Here is a 19,601-nt window from a genome sequence, read left to right on the forward strand (position 1 = left end):
TTCTGTTTTCCGAACCCTAGCCGTTCTGGCTATATAAATCTTTAAGGCCCTGACTACATCAAGGGACTTGGTATCCTCCAAAGCACCCGTAGCCACAGGCACCACAATAGGTTGGTTCACCTTAGGCAGAAAATGAGGACGAGTCCTCAACTCTGCTCTATCCGCGTGGAAAATCAGATAGGGGCTCTTGTAAGACAAAGCCGCCAATTCGGACACCCGCCTTGCAGAAGCCAAGGCCAATACCATGAAAACTTTCCAAGTGAGAAACTTCAATTTAACTGTTTGAAGAGGTTCAAATCAGTGTGATTTAAGGAACTGTAACACCACGTTAAGTTCCCACGGTGCCACCGGAGGCACAAAAGGAGGTTGGATGTGCAACACTCCCTTTACAAAGGTCTGGACTTCTGGGAGAGAAGCCAATTTCTTCTGAAAGAATATAGATAAGGCCGAAATCTGCACCTTAATGGAGCCTAACTTCAGGCCCATATCCACACCTGACTGCAGAAAATGGAGAAAACTACCCAGTTGAAAATCATCCGCAGGGCATTCTTGGCTTCACACCAAGACACATTTTCTCCAGATACGGTGATAGTGTTTCGCCGTCACCTCCCTCCTAGCTGTAATAAGAGTAGGGACGACTTCATCCGGAATACCTTTCCTAGCTAGGATTTGGTGTTCAACCGCCATGCCGTCAAACGTAATCGCGGTAAGTCTTGGAACACACAGGGCCCCTGTAGTAACAGGTCCTCCCTGAGAGGAAGAGGCCACAGATCTTCTGAGAGCATTTCCTGAAGATCTGAATACCAGGCCCTTCGAGGCCAATCTGGAACAACGAGTATTGTCTGCACGCTTGTTCGTCTTATGATCTTCAATATCCTTGAGATGAGAGGAAGTGGAGGGAACACAGAGACCGACTTAAACACCCAGGGTGTCACCAGGGCGTCCACTGCCACTGCCTGAGGGTCCCTTGACCTGGAACAATACGTCCGAAGCTTTCTGTTGAGGCGTGACGCCATAATGTCTATTTGAGGAAGTCCCCAACGACTTGTCACCTCTGCAAAGACTTCTTGATGAAGCCCCCACTCTCCTGGATGGAGATCGTGTCTGCTGAGGAAGTCTGCTTCCCAGTTATCTACTCCCGGAATGAAGACCACTGACAGAGCGCTTACATGATTTTCCGCTCAGCAAAGAATCCTGGTGGCTTTTGCCATTGCTGCTCTGCTTCTTGTCCCGCCCTGGCGGTTTACATGCGCCCCGGCTGTGACGTTGTCTGACTGTATCAGAACAGGTAGGTTGCGAAGAAGATTCTCCGCCTGTCGGAGGCCGTTGTATATGGCCCTTAATTCCAGCACATTGATGTTTAGACAAGCCTCCTGGCTTGACCATATTCCCTGAAAATTGCCTCCCTGTGTGACTGCTCCCCATCCTCGGAGGCTCGCGTCCGTTGCCACAAGAACCCAATCTTGAATGTCGTACCTGCGACCCTCTAGAAGGGGAGTACTCTGGAGCCACCACAGGAGAGAGACCCTGGCCCTGGGGGACAGGGAATCTTCCGATGTATCTGCAGATGGGACCCTGACCACTTGTCTAGAAGGTCCCATTGAAAAGTCCTTGCATGGAACCTGCCGAATGGAATGGCCTCGTAGGCCGCTACCATCTTTCCCAATACTCGATGTGCATTGATGAACTGACACTCTTTTTGGCTTTAACAGGTCTTTGACCATGTTCTGGAGTTCCTGGGCTTTTTCCACTGGATGAAAAACCCCTTTGTTTTTCCGTATCCAGAATCATGCCCCAAAAAAGACAGCCGAGTTGTCGGAACCAACTGCGATTTTGGTAGATTTAGAATCCAGCTGTGCTGTTGTAGTACTCTCAGGGAGAGAGACACGCTTTTTAATAACTGTTCCCTTGAACTCGCTTTTATCAGGAGATCGTCCAAGTATGTGATACTTGTGACCCCTTGCTTGCGCAGGAGCACCATCATTTCTGCCATTACCTTGGTGAAAATTATCGGGGCCGTGGAAAGCCCAAACGGCAACGTTTGAAACTGGTAATGACAATCCTGTACAGCAAATCTTAGGTACGCCTGATGAGGAGGATAAATGGGGACATGAAGGTATGCATCCTTTATGTCTAGTGACACCATAAAATCCCCCCCTTTCCAGGCTGGATATCCTTGTCCTGAGAGATTCCATCCTGAATTTGAACCTCTTTAAATACAGGTTTAGGGATTTTAGATTCAGAATAGGTCTGACCGAGCCATCCAGCTTTGGGACCACAAATAGGGTTGAATAAAACCCTTTTCCCTGTTGCACTAGGGGAACCATGGTAATCACTTGCTGTTGACACAGCTTTAGTATGGCAGCCAAAACTATTTTCCTCTCCGGGGAAGTAGCTGGCAAGGCCGATTTGAAAATCGGTGTGGAAGCACCTCTTTGATTGATTTAGTAGAGGCCGGGCAGGACATTTATCCTGTGAACTAGCCGTAGCCGGTGTTCTTTTCCCTCTACCTCTGGCGAGGAAAGAAAGCCACGCCCCTTTCTGAACTTACGCGACCGAAAGGACTGCATCTGTTATTGGGGTGTTTCCTTTTGCTGTGGGGGAACGTAAGGCAAAAAAGATGACTTACCCGCGGTAGCTGTGGAAACCAGGTCCGCGAGGCCCTCCCCAAATAAAACTTCACCCTTGTAAGGTAAAGCCTCCATATGTCTCTTTGAGTCAGCATCACCTGTCCATTGACGGGTCCGCAGGGACCTACTAGCAGAACCTGCCATGGCATTAGCTCTTGAACCCAAAAGCCCAATATCTCTCGCAGCCTCTCTCATATATAGTGCTGCATCCTTGATGTGACCTAAGGTCAACACCGTACTATCTTCATCTAGGGTGTCAATGTCAGATGACAAGTTATCAGCCCAAGCTGTAATTGCGCTACCTACCCATGCCGACGCTACTGCAGGTCTAAATAGGGCTCTCGTAGTCGCATAAATTAATTTTAAGGTAGATTCCTGCCTACGATCCGCAGGATCCTATAGGGCCGCTGAATCAGGGGACGGCAGTGCTACCCTTTTTGGACCAGCGCGTTAAGGCCTTGTCCGCTTCAGACATGTCGACACACACGTACTGACACCCCCACACACACTGGGATAAATAAATATGGGGACTGACCCACAATAAGGCCCTTTGGAGAGACAGAGAGAGAGTATGCCAGCACACACCCAGTGCCACAATATACTGAAACCAAGGTCCCAGCCTAAATAGCGCTTTATATAAATATATATATATATATATATGTACAATTTGCACCTAATAAATGTGCCCCCCCCCCCCCTCGTTTTTGCCCCCTGTTATTTTTCAGCAGGGGAGAGTCCGGGAGCACTTCACTGCAGCATGCTGTGGATAAAAATGGCGTGGTTAGTGCTGGAGGATCAAGCCCTGGCCCCTTGACGGCGGGCTTCGGTCCCGCGCAATTTCTTTATACTGGCGGGGGTTTTATACTATACTGCCTCCGCAGTATCTGAGACCTGTGCCAGTGCTGTTTTTGAGGTAATAATTGCTGCCCAGGGCGCCCCATTGCACCCTGCACCCTTACAGTGCCTTGTGTGTGTGTGTGTGTGTGTGTTGAGAGCAATGGCGCGCAGCGTGACCGCTGCACAGTACCTCATTGAAGATCTGAAGTCTTCTGCCGCCTTTGAAGTCTTCTTTCTTTTCATACTCACCCGGCTTCTATCTTCCGGCTCTGTGAGGAGGACGGCGGCGTGCCTCCGGGACGAACGGCGAGGGTGAGACCTGCGTTCCGACCCTCTGGAGCTAATGGTGTCCACTAGCCTAAGAAGCAGAGCCTATCATTTAAGTAGGTCTGCTTCTCTCCCCTCAGTCCCACAAAGCAGGGAGCCTGTTGCCAGCAGTGCTCCCTGAAAATAAAAAACCTAACAAAAGACTTTTCAGAGAAACTCAGGAGAGCTCCCCTGCAGTGCACCCAGTCTCCACTGGGCACAGTATTTAACTGAGGTCTGGAGAAGGGGCATAGAGGGAGGAGCCAGTGCACACCCATTCTAAAGTCTTAGAGTGCCCATGTCTCCTGCGGAGCCGTCTATACCCCATGGTCCTTACGGAGTCCCCAGCATCCTCTAGGACGTAAGAGAAAAAAGAATGAAAAGCGCTGTTCTACACAGACAGATTATATACCATGTGTATTCATCTTTCAGGAAGCCACATACTGTAGCTAGGGATTACTGTCCATGGTTCCACATGCTGGGCTTGCACGTCTACCGACACCCTTCCAATCACTCCCTCCATTAGGACGGTAGCCAGTGGTAGATACACTGCACTTTATTATAAAATACTTCTACTCCCTCATTAAAGATGTCCACACATGATAAATGAAAGAACCCATGAAAATCCCCACTTGAGCTAAATATTGAGATATGGAAGAATTTCACTACTAATGTTGACCTACCCATGTTACTCTAGCTAGGCAGAAATACAGGGCATGGTAATCACCGTTGCCCAGGAAGATAGATGGCAGAAACTGCTTGAAGCCCATGAAAAGCTCATAGAGGGGTCTATTTACTAAGCCTTAAATGGAGATAAAGTGGATGGAGATAAAGTACCAGCCAATCAGCTCCTAACTACCATGTGACAGGCTGGTACTTTATCTCCAGCTAAGGCTTAGTAAATAGACCCCAGAGTTAGATAGTACCCATGATTCTATGGTCTCCGAGTCTCCTGCTCTCAGCCAAAGCAGAGAACTCCATTAGAGAGCTACCCGAGACTCTCAGCAAAAGCAGAGAACTCAATTAGAGAGCTACCCGAGACTCTCAGCAAAAGCAGAGAACTCAATTAGAGAGCTACCCGAGACTCTTTATGAAAAATGGAGCAAAGCCGACATATAGTTGATGTTCATACTGAGGTCAAAACTCTCAGAAAGAAATGTATTTACTATTAAATGTAACTCTGGTAAAATTACTCATGACATAATCAGATTACAGTGACATAACCAGATTTACAGTGGAGTTCAGGCAATTCTACATAAATCTTTATAATATCAAAACAAACCACAAATTCCTCGTCACATTCTGTGGAAACGGTGCAGAATTTCCTGTGTTACCATGATCTGCCTAGATTATCCCCTGACGAGTGTGAGGTGTTGTAGGCGGAAAATAAAGCCAAAGAAACTACAATAGAAATAAATAGAACACGCGCACACAGGGCCAGATGGGTTTGCTGACAGTGTTATGAACATTTGATGGATTAATTGGCTCAGTCTAGTGTAATTGTTCAGCAGCATACTGTAGGGTAACGGGATTGCTCTTTTTCTCATAGATAGAGTTTTGGCAATCAATAACAATGGCAAAGATACAACTAACTGCACGGACGACTTGCCCATTCTGCTGCTGAACCCTGATGTCAAGATCTATGCTAAAGTCCTTGCAGAACAATTATTGGCCCTACACAGTGGGCGATAATACTAAAAGATATGAACGATCTCGTTCACTAATGAACGAGATCGAGATACCGTTCATATCTTTCAGTGTTGAGGCCCCGCGCTCGTTCATCACTGGTGCCCTGTCGCTTGTGCATGCAGGTCAATATGGACGATCTTGGCCATATTTGCCTGCACTGCTATGGAGCCGGGTGACGGGGGGAGTGAAGAAACTTCACTCTCCCCGTCACTGACCCTATCCCCCCCCCCCGCCGCCGGGTCGCCCGTATCTGCCATCGAGCAGCTCGGCGGTGGATCTGTCAGTGTGTGGGGCCCATTACATTTAGTATTGCACCATGGGTTCACTACGGGTGGCCGGCGGTCGGGCTCCCGGCGACCAGCATCCCGGCGCCGGGAGCCCGACCGCCGGCTTACCGACAGCTTGGCGAGCGCAAATGAGCCCCTTGCGGGCTCGCTGCGCTCGCCACGCTACGGGCACGGTGGCGCGCTACGCGCGCCACACTATTTTATTCTCCCTCTATGGGGGTCGTGGACCCCCACGAGGGAAAATAAGTGTCGGTAAGCCGGCGGTCGGGCTCCCGGCGCCGGTATACTGAGCGCCGGGAGCCCGACCGCCGGCAAACAGAAGACCACCCTTGCACCATCTGATCCATGGCAATCAGATGAACTTTATCCCTGGGAGGTAAGTCCTTGATAATACCACATGGGTCATTAGTCTCATCCATTTTAACAAGTCATCAAAAATCTCAGTCTTGTTGCTTACTTTCCAGATATCATTTAACCAGATTAACTGCTACCCGTTAAGCAGTTTGGGCGCGGTAGGGACTTCCTTCCAGGCATTAAGACCCTGCACTAATCTCCTTAAGACAGGATCTCAATACAGAGTCTTTTGCCTGATCCTTTTGGAATCACTAAAGGCACCAGACAGGGGTCTCTTATCCTATCTAATATTTGCACTGGTCATTGAAACAGAGCATAGCTGTAGTAAAGGAGGAGCATAATGTTTGCTTATTCACTTTGTCAAGTCCCTGCGTAAGCCAAACACCACTAGGCCTTTGCCCTGATTACATTTTTATTGGTGCACAGAAGTGATTAGCTGTACAGGTGGGAAGCCGCCTCGGGTGAACAGCCAGATGAGGAAAAGTGGATCCCTGTGATGGAAATGGACTCTACGGGGCCTATTCACAATCACTCTCTAAGTTATCATGTTCAATTGTTATTTTTCAGTTACGGACTCATTCATTAAACATGTAACGTAGGAGATATCAAAGATATAATACACATACACTACCACTAATGTCAATGTTGATTGAAAATGAATGTTTCTCAACTGGAGGTATACAGTTACCTATAGCAAGTAATTAGAGATGCATTGTGTTTGATGCAATATTTTTAATTTGTCCTATTAACAGGAAAAATATACTATAAAAGCCATTCTAAACATAATAAACCTCCTACCTGTAACCTCTTGTGTGGCAGCCTGGATGCTCCCCGCTGCCTCAAGTTTGTCAGGAACGGGGGCTCCCCCCTCCAAAACGCGGACAAGTTCTCTCAACTTAATGCACTCCTCCTGCAGACTCTGCGCCTCATCCTTGCGCTGCTGTTGCGCTTTACTGGCTGGATTCATACTGAAATGGATCACTTTTACTTTGCCTGGATCATAAGTACCCTAAAACATAAAAAAACACATCTCAGATTACTTCCTGCAAATACAAATAAACATTGTAGTCCTACAACAGTATGAAAAGACTGATACCAAAGACTTTCTGAAAAGTACAAGCATATCATTCAGGAGAGCAGAATGTTGTTAAGCAGGGTTGGACTGGCCCAGAGGGGTACAGGGGAAACCCCCATTTGGCCCCACTGACAGTGGGCCCACCTCCTCTTCTAGGGATCAGGTTCCAGACTGTGCACTTGAGTTCTACATTATACATGTTACCTTATACTGGGCAGGACTATGTATTCTCTACAATGCATTGCTGTTATTAAGCTGATACATTATTATGTATGCACTAGCAGTAACTACTATATATATTTATCATAAGCTCCAGCCCATGCACTCTCTAATGGTTAGCCAAGTCTCTGGGGTAATTGGCCATACCCATAAACAAGGGCCCCAATCACTGTATTCCCCGGTGGGCCCTTCATGTCCCAGTCCTACACTGTTGTTAAGCCAGAGGTAAACATTTAGATTCATAAGCAGTGACACCTACAGGCTTAAAGAAGCACTACACCACCTAGAAGAAAACCTTAAGCTACCTGCTTATAACGTCCCAATTGTGAATTATTACTATCTCATGCTTATATGAGGATATGTAGGGCTAATGCCAGGGTCCATGCGTCTGCAAGCGGAAACCTGTGTTGCCCATTGTATTTAATCCAGCCGCCACACGCATCATTATTGGTATCAACAATGTGTTGTATTGCACTTTCCTTCCCCCTACTCACATGTCAGAATCACACTGAGATTTTGATACATGCCCATGACACTCACAAGTCAGGGCAGTTCTGTGGGTTGCATAGTCACTGCCCAGCTTCCACCACAAAAAGCTATATTTTATGGATAGATCAGTCAGAGTTCCGTCTGATTCAGAATCACAGATGTGAAAATTCATATCTGCACAATGCACATTGTTAATTAGGCCCACACACAGAGATCTATCTGACTCATAATCAGGCTCTACAAGTGCTTTACAGAACTTCTTCTCCACTATACATATTATAAACAGAGAGAGGTGTAATGCACCCTCCATACAGCAGAGGTCATGATGCAAAGTCTGTCCTCACAGGAAACATTTGTCATTTGCATATAGTGTACTGTACAGAGATATATCATGGTATCTCCCAGGCAAAGGGAACGTACAGTAGGTTATATACACCAGTGCATCTCAAATCCAGTCCTCAGGACACACTAACCGTGCATGTATAACATACAGTATGTCCCTGCTGGAGCACAGGTGCAGTTACTTACGGACACATTTCAAAAAAATCTACTGATAGTTTTATAAGTATGTCACTTGTGATTGTGTGAGGAAACAAGGAAAACATGCCATGTTAGTGTGTCCCAAAGACTGGAGTTGAATATTAAATTGCAGATTTTACTACTATTATTGTTATTAGCAGTGCTTGGTGCCTAGGGTGTACTCCTGCAATGTTATCCTTTTTTCTGTGTGGAACTATAAGTCTCGGCATGGTAGCACCTCTCAATACTTTGGGAATTAGAGTGTGCAGTATAGCTCTCGCAACACCCTCATCTTCTTTACAAACACCCTGTTACAAAAAGTACATGTCAAAGAGGGAATAGCAGCCTTGCTTTGTAGATGGCAGGAGAACCCGTATTAATTGAATTCTAAAATCATTGCAAGGGTGTGAGACGGTTAAAATTGCTAGCTACAGGTGTGCTTAATAATTATCTGATTGGAAAGACAAACATCTTTGTTTTGCACGCAAAATGCTAACTTTTATTTAGCCAACACTCACTCAAGTCAGGGTCCCAAAGTCATCAGGGCAGTTGACTAATTAAATAATACCCCTTTTCCAGAGACGTGAAAATACCGGGTTATTGCACACTAACGCGCATCAACCAGGGATTTTGGTCAGTGGAAACGGCTCCACATTGGTCCAGTGACCTGGGAATCCAAGCCTGCTAGCCAGCAGGGTTTTCCCCTGGGAAGGACCCAGGTAAGACTCAGTGTAAACGGGTAATCCGGATCCCATTTACAGAATAGTAAGAGTCAGTGCTTGGAGATTATCTCCTCCCCTCTCCAAGTGCTGGCGCTGCGCCTGTGTGCAGTGACTTTGCCGACCTGGAAATAAGCCAGGTTCAGCAACCTTTATGAAAGGAGTCTCAGCCAGGTCGAGTCCGGGTTGGACTCGTGCACAAAAAAAAAAAAAAAAAAGTGTGTGACCTGTCTTTTTAATCTGAAAGGTGTAGAAGTAAAACACAGAATCATTATGAAAAAATCTTCGATCAGCTGGCAACTCCTGAATGGTGCCAAACTTTACAAATAAAATACACAGACAAGGGCTTAGACTAAATATATGATACGGTGTAACTGATGTCCTAAAAGTGAATCATCTTACACCCAGAGAGCTATAAATGCTCAAAGACACTAATAAAAGTATAATAATCTTGCAATGCATAGCTGAGGATATAAAACTAGATCTCAGTACACCTTCAAACACAACACCCTGGGAACACACAACTCATCAATCTTTCAAGTTCTTCTAAGCATGAAAGCCAGCTAAACCTTTAGAATGTTTTAGGTCTTTGCTCTAGCACAAGTTAATGATTCCATATTCAGACTGCAAGCTGGCAGATCAAGTACGAGGAAAGTACCGGAGAACCCTGTCCTTTCAAGCTCATAGTTTACCATAGAAAAAAATGGGAGCCCTGAAAACTCATCATTTTACTCAGGTCATCAAACTAAATGTAAATAATGAATGGGCAGATAACTACAGTCAGAAGAGGGGAACCAACTCTCAATAAAAACTAGCTTACCTGCTCACATTAATATATACAAGGGATGGTAACCGTCCCAGTGAGAAGTTTGGAGAGGTGGCAAACATATATTGGCTACAAAATATAAAGCTGCACAACAGCTAATTATAGTCCAGAGGTTCTCAAACGTGGTCCTCAAGGCACCCCTGTGCTCCAGGTTTAAAATATATCCATGCTTGGCCACAGGGTAATACCTCAGTCAATTTGATTTAACCATCTGTGCTGAGCCATGGATATACTTAAAACGTGGACTGTTGGGGTGCCTTCAGGACCGCATTTGAGAACATCTGGCTTAATCTAATAAAAAAATAAGATTTTACTTACCGATAAATCTATTTCTCGTAGTCCGTAGTGGATGCTGGGGACTCCGTCAGGACCATGGGGATTAGCGGCTCCGCAGGAGACAGGGCACAAAAATAAAGCTTTAGGATCAGGTGGTGTGCACTGGCTCCTCCCCCTATGACCCTCCTCCAAGCCTCAGTTAGGATACTGTGCCCGGACGAGCGTACACAATAAGGAAGGATTTTGAATCCCGGGTAAGACTCATACCAGCCACACCAATCACACCGTATAACTTGTGATCTGAACCCAGTTAACAGTATGACAACGTAGGAACCTCTGAACAGACGGCTCACAACAAGAACAACCCGATTTTTTTGTAACAATAACTATGTACAAGTATTGCAGACAATCCGCACTTGGGATGGGCGCCCAGCATCCACTACGGACTACGAGAAATAGATTTATCGGTAAGTAAAATCTTATTTTCTCTAACGTCCTAGTGGATGCTGGGGACTCCGTCAGGACCATGGGGATTATACCAAAGCGGGAGAGTGCGGATGACTCTGCAGCACCGAATGAGAGAACTCCAGGTCCTCTTTAGCCAAGGTATCAAATTTGTAGAATTTTACAAACGTGTTCTCCCCCGACCACGTAGCTGCTCGGCAGAGTTGTAATGCCGAGACCCCTCGGGCAGCCGCCCAGGATGAGCCCACCTTCCTTGTGGAATGGGCCTTGACAGATTTAGGCTGTGGCAGGCCTGCCACAGAGTGTGCAAGTTGAATTGTGCTACAAATCCAACGAGCAATCGTCTGCTTAGAAGCAGGAGCACCCAGCTTGTTGGGTGCATACAGTACAAACAGCGAGTCAGATTTTCTGACTCCAGCCGTCCTTGAAATATATATTTTCAATGCCCTGACAACGTCCAGCAACTTGGAATCCTCCAAATCGCTAGTAGCCGCAGGCACCACAATAGGCTGGTTCAGGTGAAACGCTGACACCACCTTAGGCAGAAAATGAGGACGCGTCCGCAGTTCTGCCCTGTCCGAATGGAAAATCAGATATGGGCTTTTATACGATAAAGCCGCCAATTCTGACACTCTCCTGGCTGAAGCCAGGGCCAGTAGCATGGTTACCTTCCATGTAAGATATTTCAAATCCGCCGATTTGAGTGGCTCAAACCAATGGGATTTGAGAAAATCCAGAACTACATTAAGGTCCCACGGAGCCACTGGGGGCACAACCGGGGGCTGTATATGCAGTACTCCTTTTACAAAAGTCTGGACTTCAGGAACTGAAGCCAATTCTTTCTGGAAGAAAATCGACAGGGCCGAAATTTGAACCTTAATGGACCCCAACTTGAGGCCCATAGACAATCCTGTTTGCAGGAAATGTAGGAATCGACCCAATTGAAATTCCTCCGTGGGGGCCTTCCTGGCCTCGCACCACGCAACATATTTTCTCCAAATGCGGTGATAATGTTGTGCAGTCACCTCCTTCCTGGCTTTAACCAGTGTAGGAATTACCTCTTCCGGAATGCCTTTTTCCCTTAGAATTCGGCGTTCAACCGCCACGCCGTCAAACGCAGCCGCGGTAAGTCTTGGAATAGACACGGTCCCTGCTGAATCAGGTCCCGTCTTAGAGGTAGAGGCCACGGATTTTCCGTGAGCATCTCCTGAAGTTCCGGGTACCAAGTTCTTCTTGGCCAATCCGGAGCCACGAGTATCGTTCTTACTCCCCTTTGCCGTATAATTCTCAGTACTTTGGGTATGAGAGGCAGAGGAGGAAACACATACACTGACTGGAACACCCACGGTGTTACCAGAGCGTCCACAGCTATTGCCTGAGGGTCTCTTGACCTGGCGCAATACCTGTCCAGTTTTTTGTTGAGGCGAGACGCCATCATATCCACCTTTGGTTTTTCCCAACGGTTCACAATCATGTGGAAGACTTCTGGATGAAGTCCCCACTCTCCCGGGTGTAGATCGTGTCTGCTGAGGAAGTCTGCTTCCCAGTTGTCCACTCCCGGAATGAACACTGCTGACAGTGCTATCACATGATCTTCCGCCCAGCGAAGAATCCTTGCAGCTTCTGCCATTGCTCTCCTGCTTCTTGTGCCGCCCTGTCTGTTTACGTGGGCGACTGCCGTGATGTTGTCCGACTGGATCAACACCGGCTGACCCTGAAGCAGGGGTTTTGCCAGGCTTAGAGCATTGTAAATCGCTCTTAGCTCCAGTATATTTATGTGAAGAGACATCTCCAGGCTTGACCATACTCCCTGGAAGTTTCTTCCCTGTGTGACCGCTCCCCAGCCTCTCAGACTGGCATCCGTGGTCACCAGGACCCAGTCCTTTATGCCGAATCTGCGGCCTTCTAACAGATGAGCACTCTGCAACCACCACAGAAGAGACACCCTTGTCCGTGGCGATAAGGTTATCCGCTGATGCATCTGCAGATGCGACCCGGACCATTTGTCCAGCAGATCCCACTGAAAAGTTCGTGCGTGGAATCTGCCGAATGGGATTGCTTCGTAAGAAGCCACCATCTTTCCCAGGACTCTTGTGCATTGATGCACAGACACTTTTCCTGGTTTTAGGAGGTTCCTGACAAGTTCGGATAACTCCTTGGCTTTCTCCTCCGGAAGAAACACCTTTTTCTGAACCGTGTCCAGAATCATTCCCAGGAACAGCAGACGTGTTGTCGGGGTCAACTGAGATTTTGGAAAATTCAGAATCCACCCGTGTTGTTGCAGCACTACTTGGGTTAGTGCTACTCCGTCCTCCAGCTGTTCTCTGGACCTTGCCCTTATCAGGAGATCGTCCAAGTAAGGGATAATTAATACGCCTCTTCTTCGCAGAAGAATCATCATTTCGGCCATTACCTTGGTAAAGACCCGAGGTGCCGTGGACAATCCAAACGGCAGCGCCTGAAACTGATAATGACAGTTTTGCACCACGAACCTGAGGTACCCTTGATGTGAAGGGCTAATTGGGACATGCAGGTAAGCATCTTTTATGTCCAGGGACACCATAAAGTCCCCTTCTTCCAGATTCGCTATCACTGCTCTGAGTGATTCCATCTTGAACTTGAATTTTTGTATGTACAGGTTCAAAGATTTCAGATTTAGAATAGGTCTTACCGAGCCGTCCGGCTTCGGTACCACAAATAGCGTGGAGTAATACCCCTTTCCCTGTTGTAGGAGGGGTACCTTGACTATCACCTGCTGAGAAAACAGCTTGTGAATGGCTTCCAATACCGTCGCCCTGTCTGAGGGAGACGTTGGCAAAGCCGACTTTAGGAACCGGCGAGGGGGAGACTTCTCGAATTCCAACCTGTAACCCTGAGATACTACCTGCAGGATCCAGGGGTCCACCTGTGAGCAAGCCCACTGCGCGCTGAAATTCTTGAGTCGACCCCCCACCGTTCCTGAGTCCGCTTGTAAAGCCCCAGCGTCATGCTGAGGGCTTTGCAGAACCCGCGGAGGGCTTCTGTTCCTGGGAAGGAGCTGCTTGCTGCCCTCTCTTACCCTTTCCTCTGCCTCGGGGCAGATATGACTGTCCTTTTGCCCGCTTGTTCTTATAGGACCGAAAGGACTGCGGCTGAAAAGACGGTGTCTTTTTCTGTTGGGAGGGGGTCTGAGGTAAAAAGGTGGATTTCCCGGCAGTTGCCGTGGCCACCAAATCCGATAGACCGACGCCAAATAATTCCTCCCCTTTATACGGCAATACTTCCATATGCCGTTTGGAATCCGCATCACCTGACCACTGTCGTGTCCATAAACTTCTTCTGGCAGATATGGACATCGCAATTACTCTCGATGCCAGAGTGCAAATATCCCTCTGAGCATCTCGCATATAAAGAAAAGCATCCTTTAATTGCTCTAAAGTCTGTAAAATACTGTCCCTATCCAGGGTATCAATATTTTCAGTCAGGGAATCCGACCAGACCACTCCAGCACTGCACATCCAGGCTGAGGCGATGGCTGGTCGCAGTATAACACCAGTATGTGTGTATATACTTTTTAGAGTAGTTTCCAGCCTCCTATCAGCTGGATCCTTGAGGGCGGCCGTATCAGGAGACGGTAACGCCACTTGTTTTGATAAGCGTGTGAGCGCCTTATCCACCTTAGGGGGTGTTTCCCAGCGCGCCCTAACCTCTGGCGGGAAAGGGTATAATGCCAATAACTTTTTTGAAATTAGCCCTTTTCTATCTGGGTTAACCCACGCTTCATCACATACATCATTCAATTCCTCTGATTCAGGAAAAACTACAGGTAGTTTTTTCACCCCCCACATAATACCCCTTTTTGTGGTACTTGTAGTATCAGAGATATGCAAAGCCTCCTTCATTGCCGTGATCATATAACGTGTGGCCCTCCTGGAAAATACGTTTGTTTCTTCACCGTCGACACTAGATTCAGTGTCCGTGTCTGGGTCTGTGTCGACCGACTGAGGTAAAGGGCGTTTTACAGCCCCTGACGGTGTCTGAGACGCCTGGGCAGGTACCAACTGGTTTGACGGCCGACTCATGTCGTCAACTGATTTTTGTAATGTGCTGACATTATCACGTAATTCCATAAACAAAGCCATCCATTCCGGTGTCGACTCCCTAGGGGGTGACATCACCATTACCGGCAATTGCTCTACCTCCACACCAACATCGTCCTCATACATGTCGACACACACGTACCGACACACAGCAGACACACAGGGAATGCTCTATTGAAGACAGGACCCCACTAGCCCTTTGGGGAGTGATAATGCTAAATTCCCTTGTCGTATAAACAACCCTTTATGAAGCTAAGAACACTGTACGCTGTTTACTTAAGAAGTACCGTAATGGTACGCTAGTTGCGTAACGATCGCTCAGCCGTAGGCGAGACGCTCAAGCGTCACGTTCGCTCACGGCCCAGCGATCACAGGACACGTTATTGGCTATGACTAGAGTAATGATTCGCTATGGCGTAGCGGACGCTCGAGACCACGAGGAGATCACCAGCGGCGCAGACGCTCACAACGCTATACCTTTATGTCTAAACCTTATACCAATGAAATACACGGAATACCTTAATGTGAATACAGGGTGTAAGTGCAACCTTGTGTAACCTGACTAACTACAAAGCTGCTTGAGCGTCACCGACGCTCAAGTGAACACTTAACACTATAGGAAATACACAGATACTGGTTTAGGGTCCAAAGCCTATTAACTGTATTATATCTAGTATACTTGTAAAAAGGGGATAACAGTACAAATGATACACTACAATATAACAAAGACTTCCTAACCAAAATACAATACTATCTAATACAATACAATACTAGTCTAGGGGAGATACGAGAGAGAGAGAGAAGGGAAAGAGAGTGAGAGAGAGAGACGGAGAGAGATGAGAGAAATTGGCTCACAGAAAGACAATGATTACGGAGAGAAACTTACGCACAAGGGTAAACGATCGCATGCGCCTGGACATCCAGCACCCGATTTTCAGCAATGAGAACCGTTGAAGAGTGAGAGCTGGATGTGGTCGGCCTGCCTATTTATGCCCCACACACAATGCAATCTCATAGTCCCTACAATCCCATTGTCCATTGGATGAAGGAATTCGACCCTGTATCACAACAAAAGGTCATAGGTTGATTCATACAGGTGGGCTGTGACGATTTCAAACAGCTCAGGTGGGTGGGGAACTAGGTTTCCCGCCGCATACCTGAGTATGAGTAAATAGTAGAAATGGACATAAACTTCTTATGTCCATAACTATTCGCACGAGCGATTAATACGCTCCAAACCAACACCGGAATATTGCTAATTAAATACTCTTCCGATGGGTACCAAACACTGCTGTATGATTCCTGTTAGACCCTTCGTACGATACAAAGAGGGATTCCCTAGCTCAGGGACCTTCTATATTAACCAAACTTTCAGAAACTATCAAAGGGACCATGATCTATAAACTACATTAATTGTGAAAATATGTAACGAATGAGTCGCACGCTACGACTACATAAACTCTACCGTAAATACGCATACCGCGCCTGCGAGTGCACGCTATTGCGGGTATGCGCCTTCACGGGAGAGCGTACGCATGCGCAGCACGGACCAGTGTGCGGTGCAAATATGGCAACGTGCATAGAGACATTTTTCTGACTTTGACAGGAGACAGAGGGAGAGTTTGCCAGCACACACCCAAGCGCTATAATATATATGGGAACAACCCTATATAAGTGTTGTATCCTTATAGCAGCTTAAATATAGTAATATCGCCAAAAAAGTGCCCCCCCTCTCTGTTTTACCCTGTTTCTGTAGTGCAGTGCAGGGGAGAGTCCTGGGAGCCTTCCTCACAGCGGAGCTGAGCAGGAAAATGGCGCTGTGTGCGGAGGAGAATAAGCCCCGCCCCCTATTTCGGCGGGCTCTTCTCCGGAGACTGTGAGATCTTGGCAGGGGTTAAATACATCCATATAGCCTCAAGGGCTATATGTGATGTATTTTTAGCCATAAAAAAGGTATTATACATTGCTGCCCAGGGCGCCCCCCCAACGCCCTGCACCCTCCGTGACCGCTGTGTGAAGTGTGCTGACAACAATGGCGCACAGCTGCAGTGCTGTGCGCTACCTCAGGAAGACTGAAAAGTCTTCTGCCGCCTGCTTCTGGACCTCTTCCAACTTCGGCATCTGCAAGGGGGGTCGGCGGCGCGGCTCCGGGACGAACCCCAGGGTGAGACCTGTGTTCCGACTCCCTCTGGAGCTAATGGTGTCCAGTAGCCTAAGAAGCCAATCCATCCTGCACGCAGGTGAGTTCACTTCTCTCCCCTAAGTCCCTCGATGCAGTGAGCCTGTTGCCAGCAGGACTCACTGAAAATAAAAAACCTAAAAAACTTTTTCTAAGCAGCTCTTTAGGAGAGCCACCTAGATTGCACCCTGCTCGGACGGGCACAAAAACCTAACTAAGGCTTGGAGGAGGGTCATAGGGGGAGGAGCCAGTGCACACCACCTGATCCTAAAGCTTTATTTTTGTGCCCTGTCTCCTGCGGAGCCGCTAATCCCCATGGTCCTGACGGAGTCCCCAGCATCCACTAGGACGTTAGAGAAATACCATTAAATGACATTCCCCTTTTTACCCCCACTAAAGAAATGACAACGAATGGTAAAGGTCATTTCATTTTATTAATGCAGAGAAAGCATTGCTTGATAATCACATGGGCAGAACAGGAAGATGACAACTTGGACTGGGTCATGAAAACAGCCACTTACCCCTACTGGGCCAGAGTAGCGTTCATAGCGGATACACCCAGATTCCTGTGGCGTACTACGACAGCAGAGGTGTTTCACAACCTGAAAAGCAATGCTTTCCCAATAACGCACAGAGTAGCAAAAACAGAACACACACCAAAAATAAAACTGAAAAGGGGCAGGACTGCAGGGAACCCAAGAAACAAAACAGGTAGAACACACAATCTATCCTGACTATACTGATCCCTACCCCCGATCCTGTTAGACTATTACACACACACAAAAAACCATGCTGTTAATAAACTATCCATGCGCTTACATTCTCCTCGTGCTTACTGTCAAAAATCTCTGCTGCCTTTCTAACAACACATATTTCCTTAGAGTAAGGTCCGTCTTAAGAGCATTGTAGGCCCTGGGCAAAGCAAAGCACTGGGGCCCCTACCCACCCAATCACAGGAATACATTATTTAAAACACCTTCTGCAGTACGGCACTGTCGTGCCACGTTTCCATACTGCAAATGGCTGTCAAGCACTCTGATTGGTGTATAGCTCCAGCCATCCACCAATCAACATGCTGACAACCATTCACTGTCTGGCAGCAGGCTGAGAGGGTGTGGTATGGCTGTCCGGTGGTCAGGAGACCGCCGGTCAGCATACCGACGCCGGTATCCTGGCAGCATTCCTACGCCGGGTTTCCAGGAGAGAGGGGCGAGTGCAGCAAGCCCCTTGCAGGGCTATTCCCACTCTATGGGTGTTGAGCACACCCACGAGTGGAAATTGTCAGTTGGTCAACATGCCGACCGTCAGGATAGTGAGGGGGCGGGATGTTGGTGGAGGTCATGTGACCGTTGGTCTCCCAACCACCGGTCACATGAATACCACCCGGATGAGATGCAGGCAGAGAATGCTGCATGGCTACTCTGATTTTATTTATTCCACAATCATAGCGGCTGGTCAGCATTCTCTACCGGACTCCCCCCACCCCTGAAGGCCCTTAGAAATGTGGGGCCCTGGGCAGCTGCCCAGTGTGCCTGTATGTTAAGATGGACCCGTGCAGAGTGAGAGGAGTCTGACACAGGGATAGTCATCAGAAACCAATGTTTCGCAACCACTGAGATTTCCATCCTGCTGGATGCCGAGATTGTGATAGTTGCAACATTTCATGCTTATTTTCTGAGGGACAAAAACTGGCCCATTGTCAGTGTTCTTTTGTGCATGCACAAACCAGCTCTGCCATCGATATTCACAAGTCATGGCAAAGCACGTTGCGATGGCAGCAACACCACAACCGATTGATGGCGCCATGCCGAGTCTGTACTGCTGGTAACACTGCTCCATCCATTATATAACTCTCAGTCTGCAACTTCCTGCTTCTAGACTTTCCATCTTGAGTCGGTCACAGGCAGCCCTGTTCTTATTTACACATTTTCCCACAAGATCAGTACACCTGTCTCATACTGATGACCTATGTTCACTATACTGCAAACAATCAAATGATCTGACCAGTTAATAAATACCGTAAACACAGACAGATGAGCAGTAAATAAGTAGAGAACACAATAAGGTTGTCAACACGATTTCAAATGCACCCTCTATGTTCCACACTTGGAATTTGGGGGCAGATGTATTAAGCCTGGAGAAGTGATAAAGCAGTGATAAGTGGAAGGTGATAACACACCAGCCAATCAACTCCTAACTGTCAAATTACATATTGGAGCTGATTGGCTGCTGCATTATCACCTTGCTCTTATCACTGCTTTATCATTTCTACAGGCTTAATACAGTTGCCCCTTGATTCCTCGTCACATACCTCCCAACTTTTGTATATCGAAAGGAGGGACATCTGCATCCAAAAAGGGGCGTGGCATGTGGGAAATGGGGTGTGGCTTCACAGGAGATCGCGAACCCCGCCCCCGTTTTTGTCACTGAGGGGGCATGCCCAGCGCTCTGTGAGCTGCTGGCATGCCCCCTCTCCTCCTGTCTCCACTGAATAGACGCTGTGCATGCGCACAGCGTCTATTAACCACTGCTCTGTTAAGCAGACCAGTAAGTGAAGGAGCCTCCCAACTGCCCCCCCCCCCCCCCCCCCCCACCACCACCGCAGGACACTGCAGCCCACGGGTGGGACAGCGGGACAGTCCCAAAAAAACT

The 19,601-nt window shown here is 47.6% G+C and overlaps 1 protein-coding gene across 5 annotated transcripts in view; it reads right to left on the minus strand.

Annotated features, from left to right (window-relative positions):
- The window catches only part of MAD1L1 (mitotic arrest deficient 1 like 1), a 1,517,492-nt gene that overhangs the window by 473,791 nt on the left and 1,024,100 nt on the right, over positions 1–19,601 (minus strand). For all 5 annotated transcript variants that reach the window (XM_063934609.1, XM_063934611.1, XM_063934608.1 and 2 more), the window contains exon 16: positions 6,902–7,112. In XM_063934609.1, coding sequence (XP_063790679.1) covers positions 6,902–7,112 — 211 coding nt within the window. The remainder of the gene's footprint in view (positions 1–6,901; positions 7,113–19,601) is intronic.

Source organism: Pseudophryne corroboree, chromosome 7 (assembly GCF_028390025.1).
Source record: "Pseudophryne corroboree isolate aPseCor3 chromosome 7, aPseCor3.hap2, whole genome shotgun sequence".
In the NCBI taxonomy this organism is placed as follows: Eukaryota; Metazoa; Chordata; class Amphibia; order Anura; family Myobatrachidae; genus Pseudophryne; species Pseudophryne corroboree.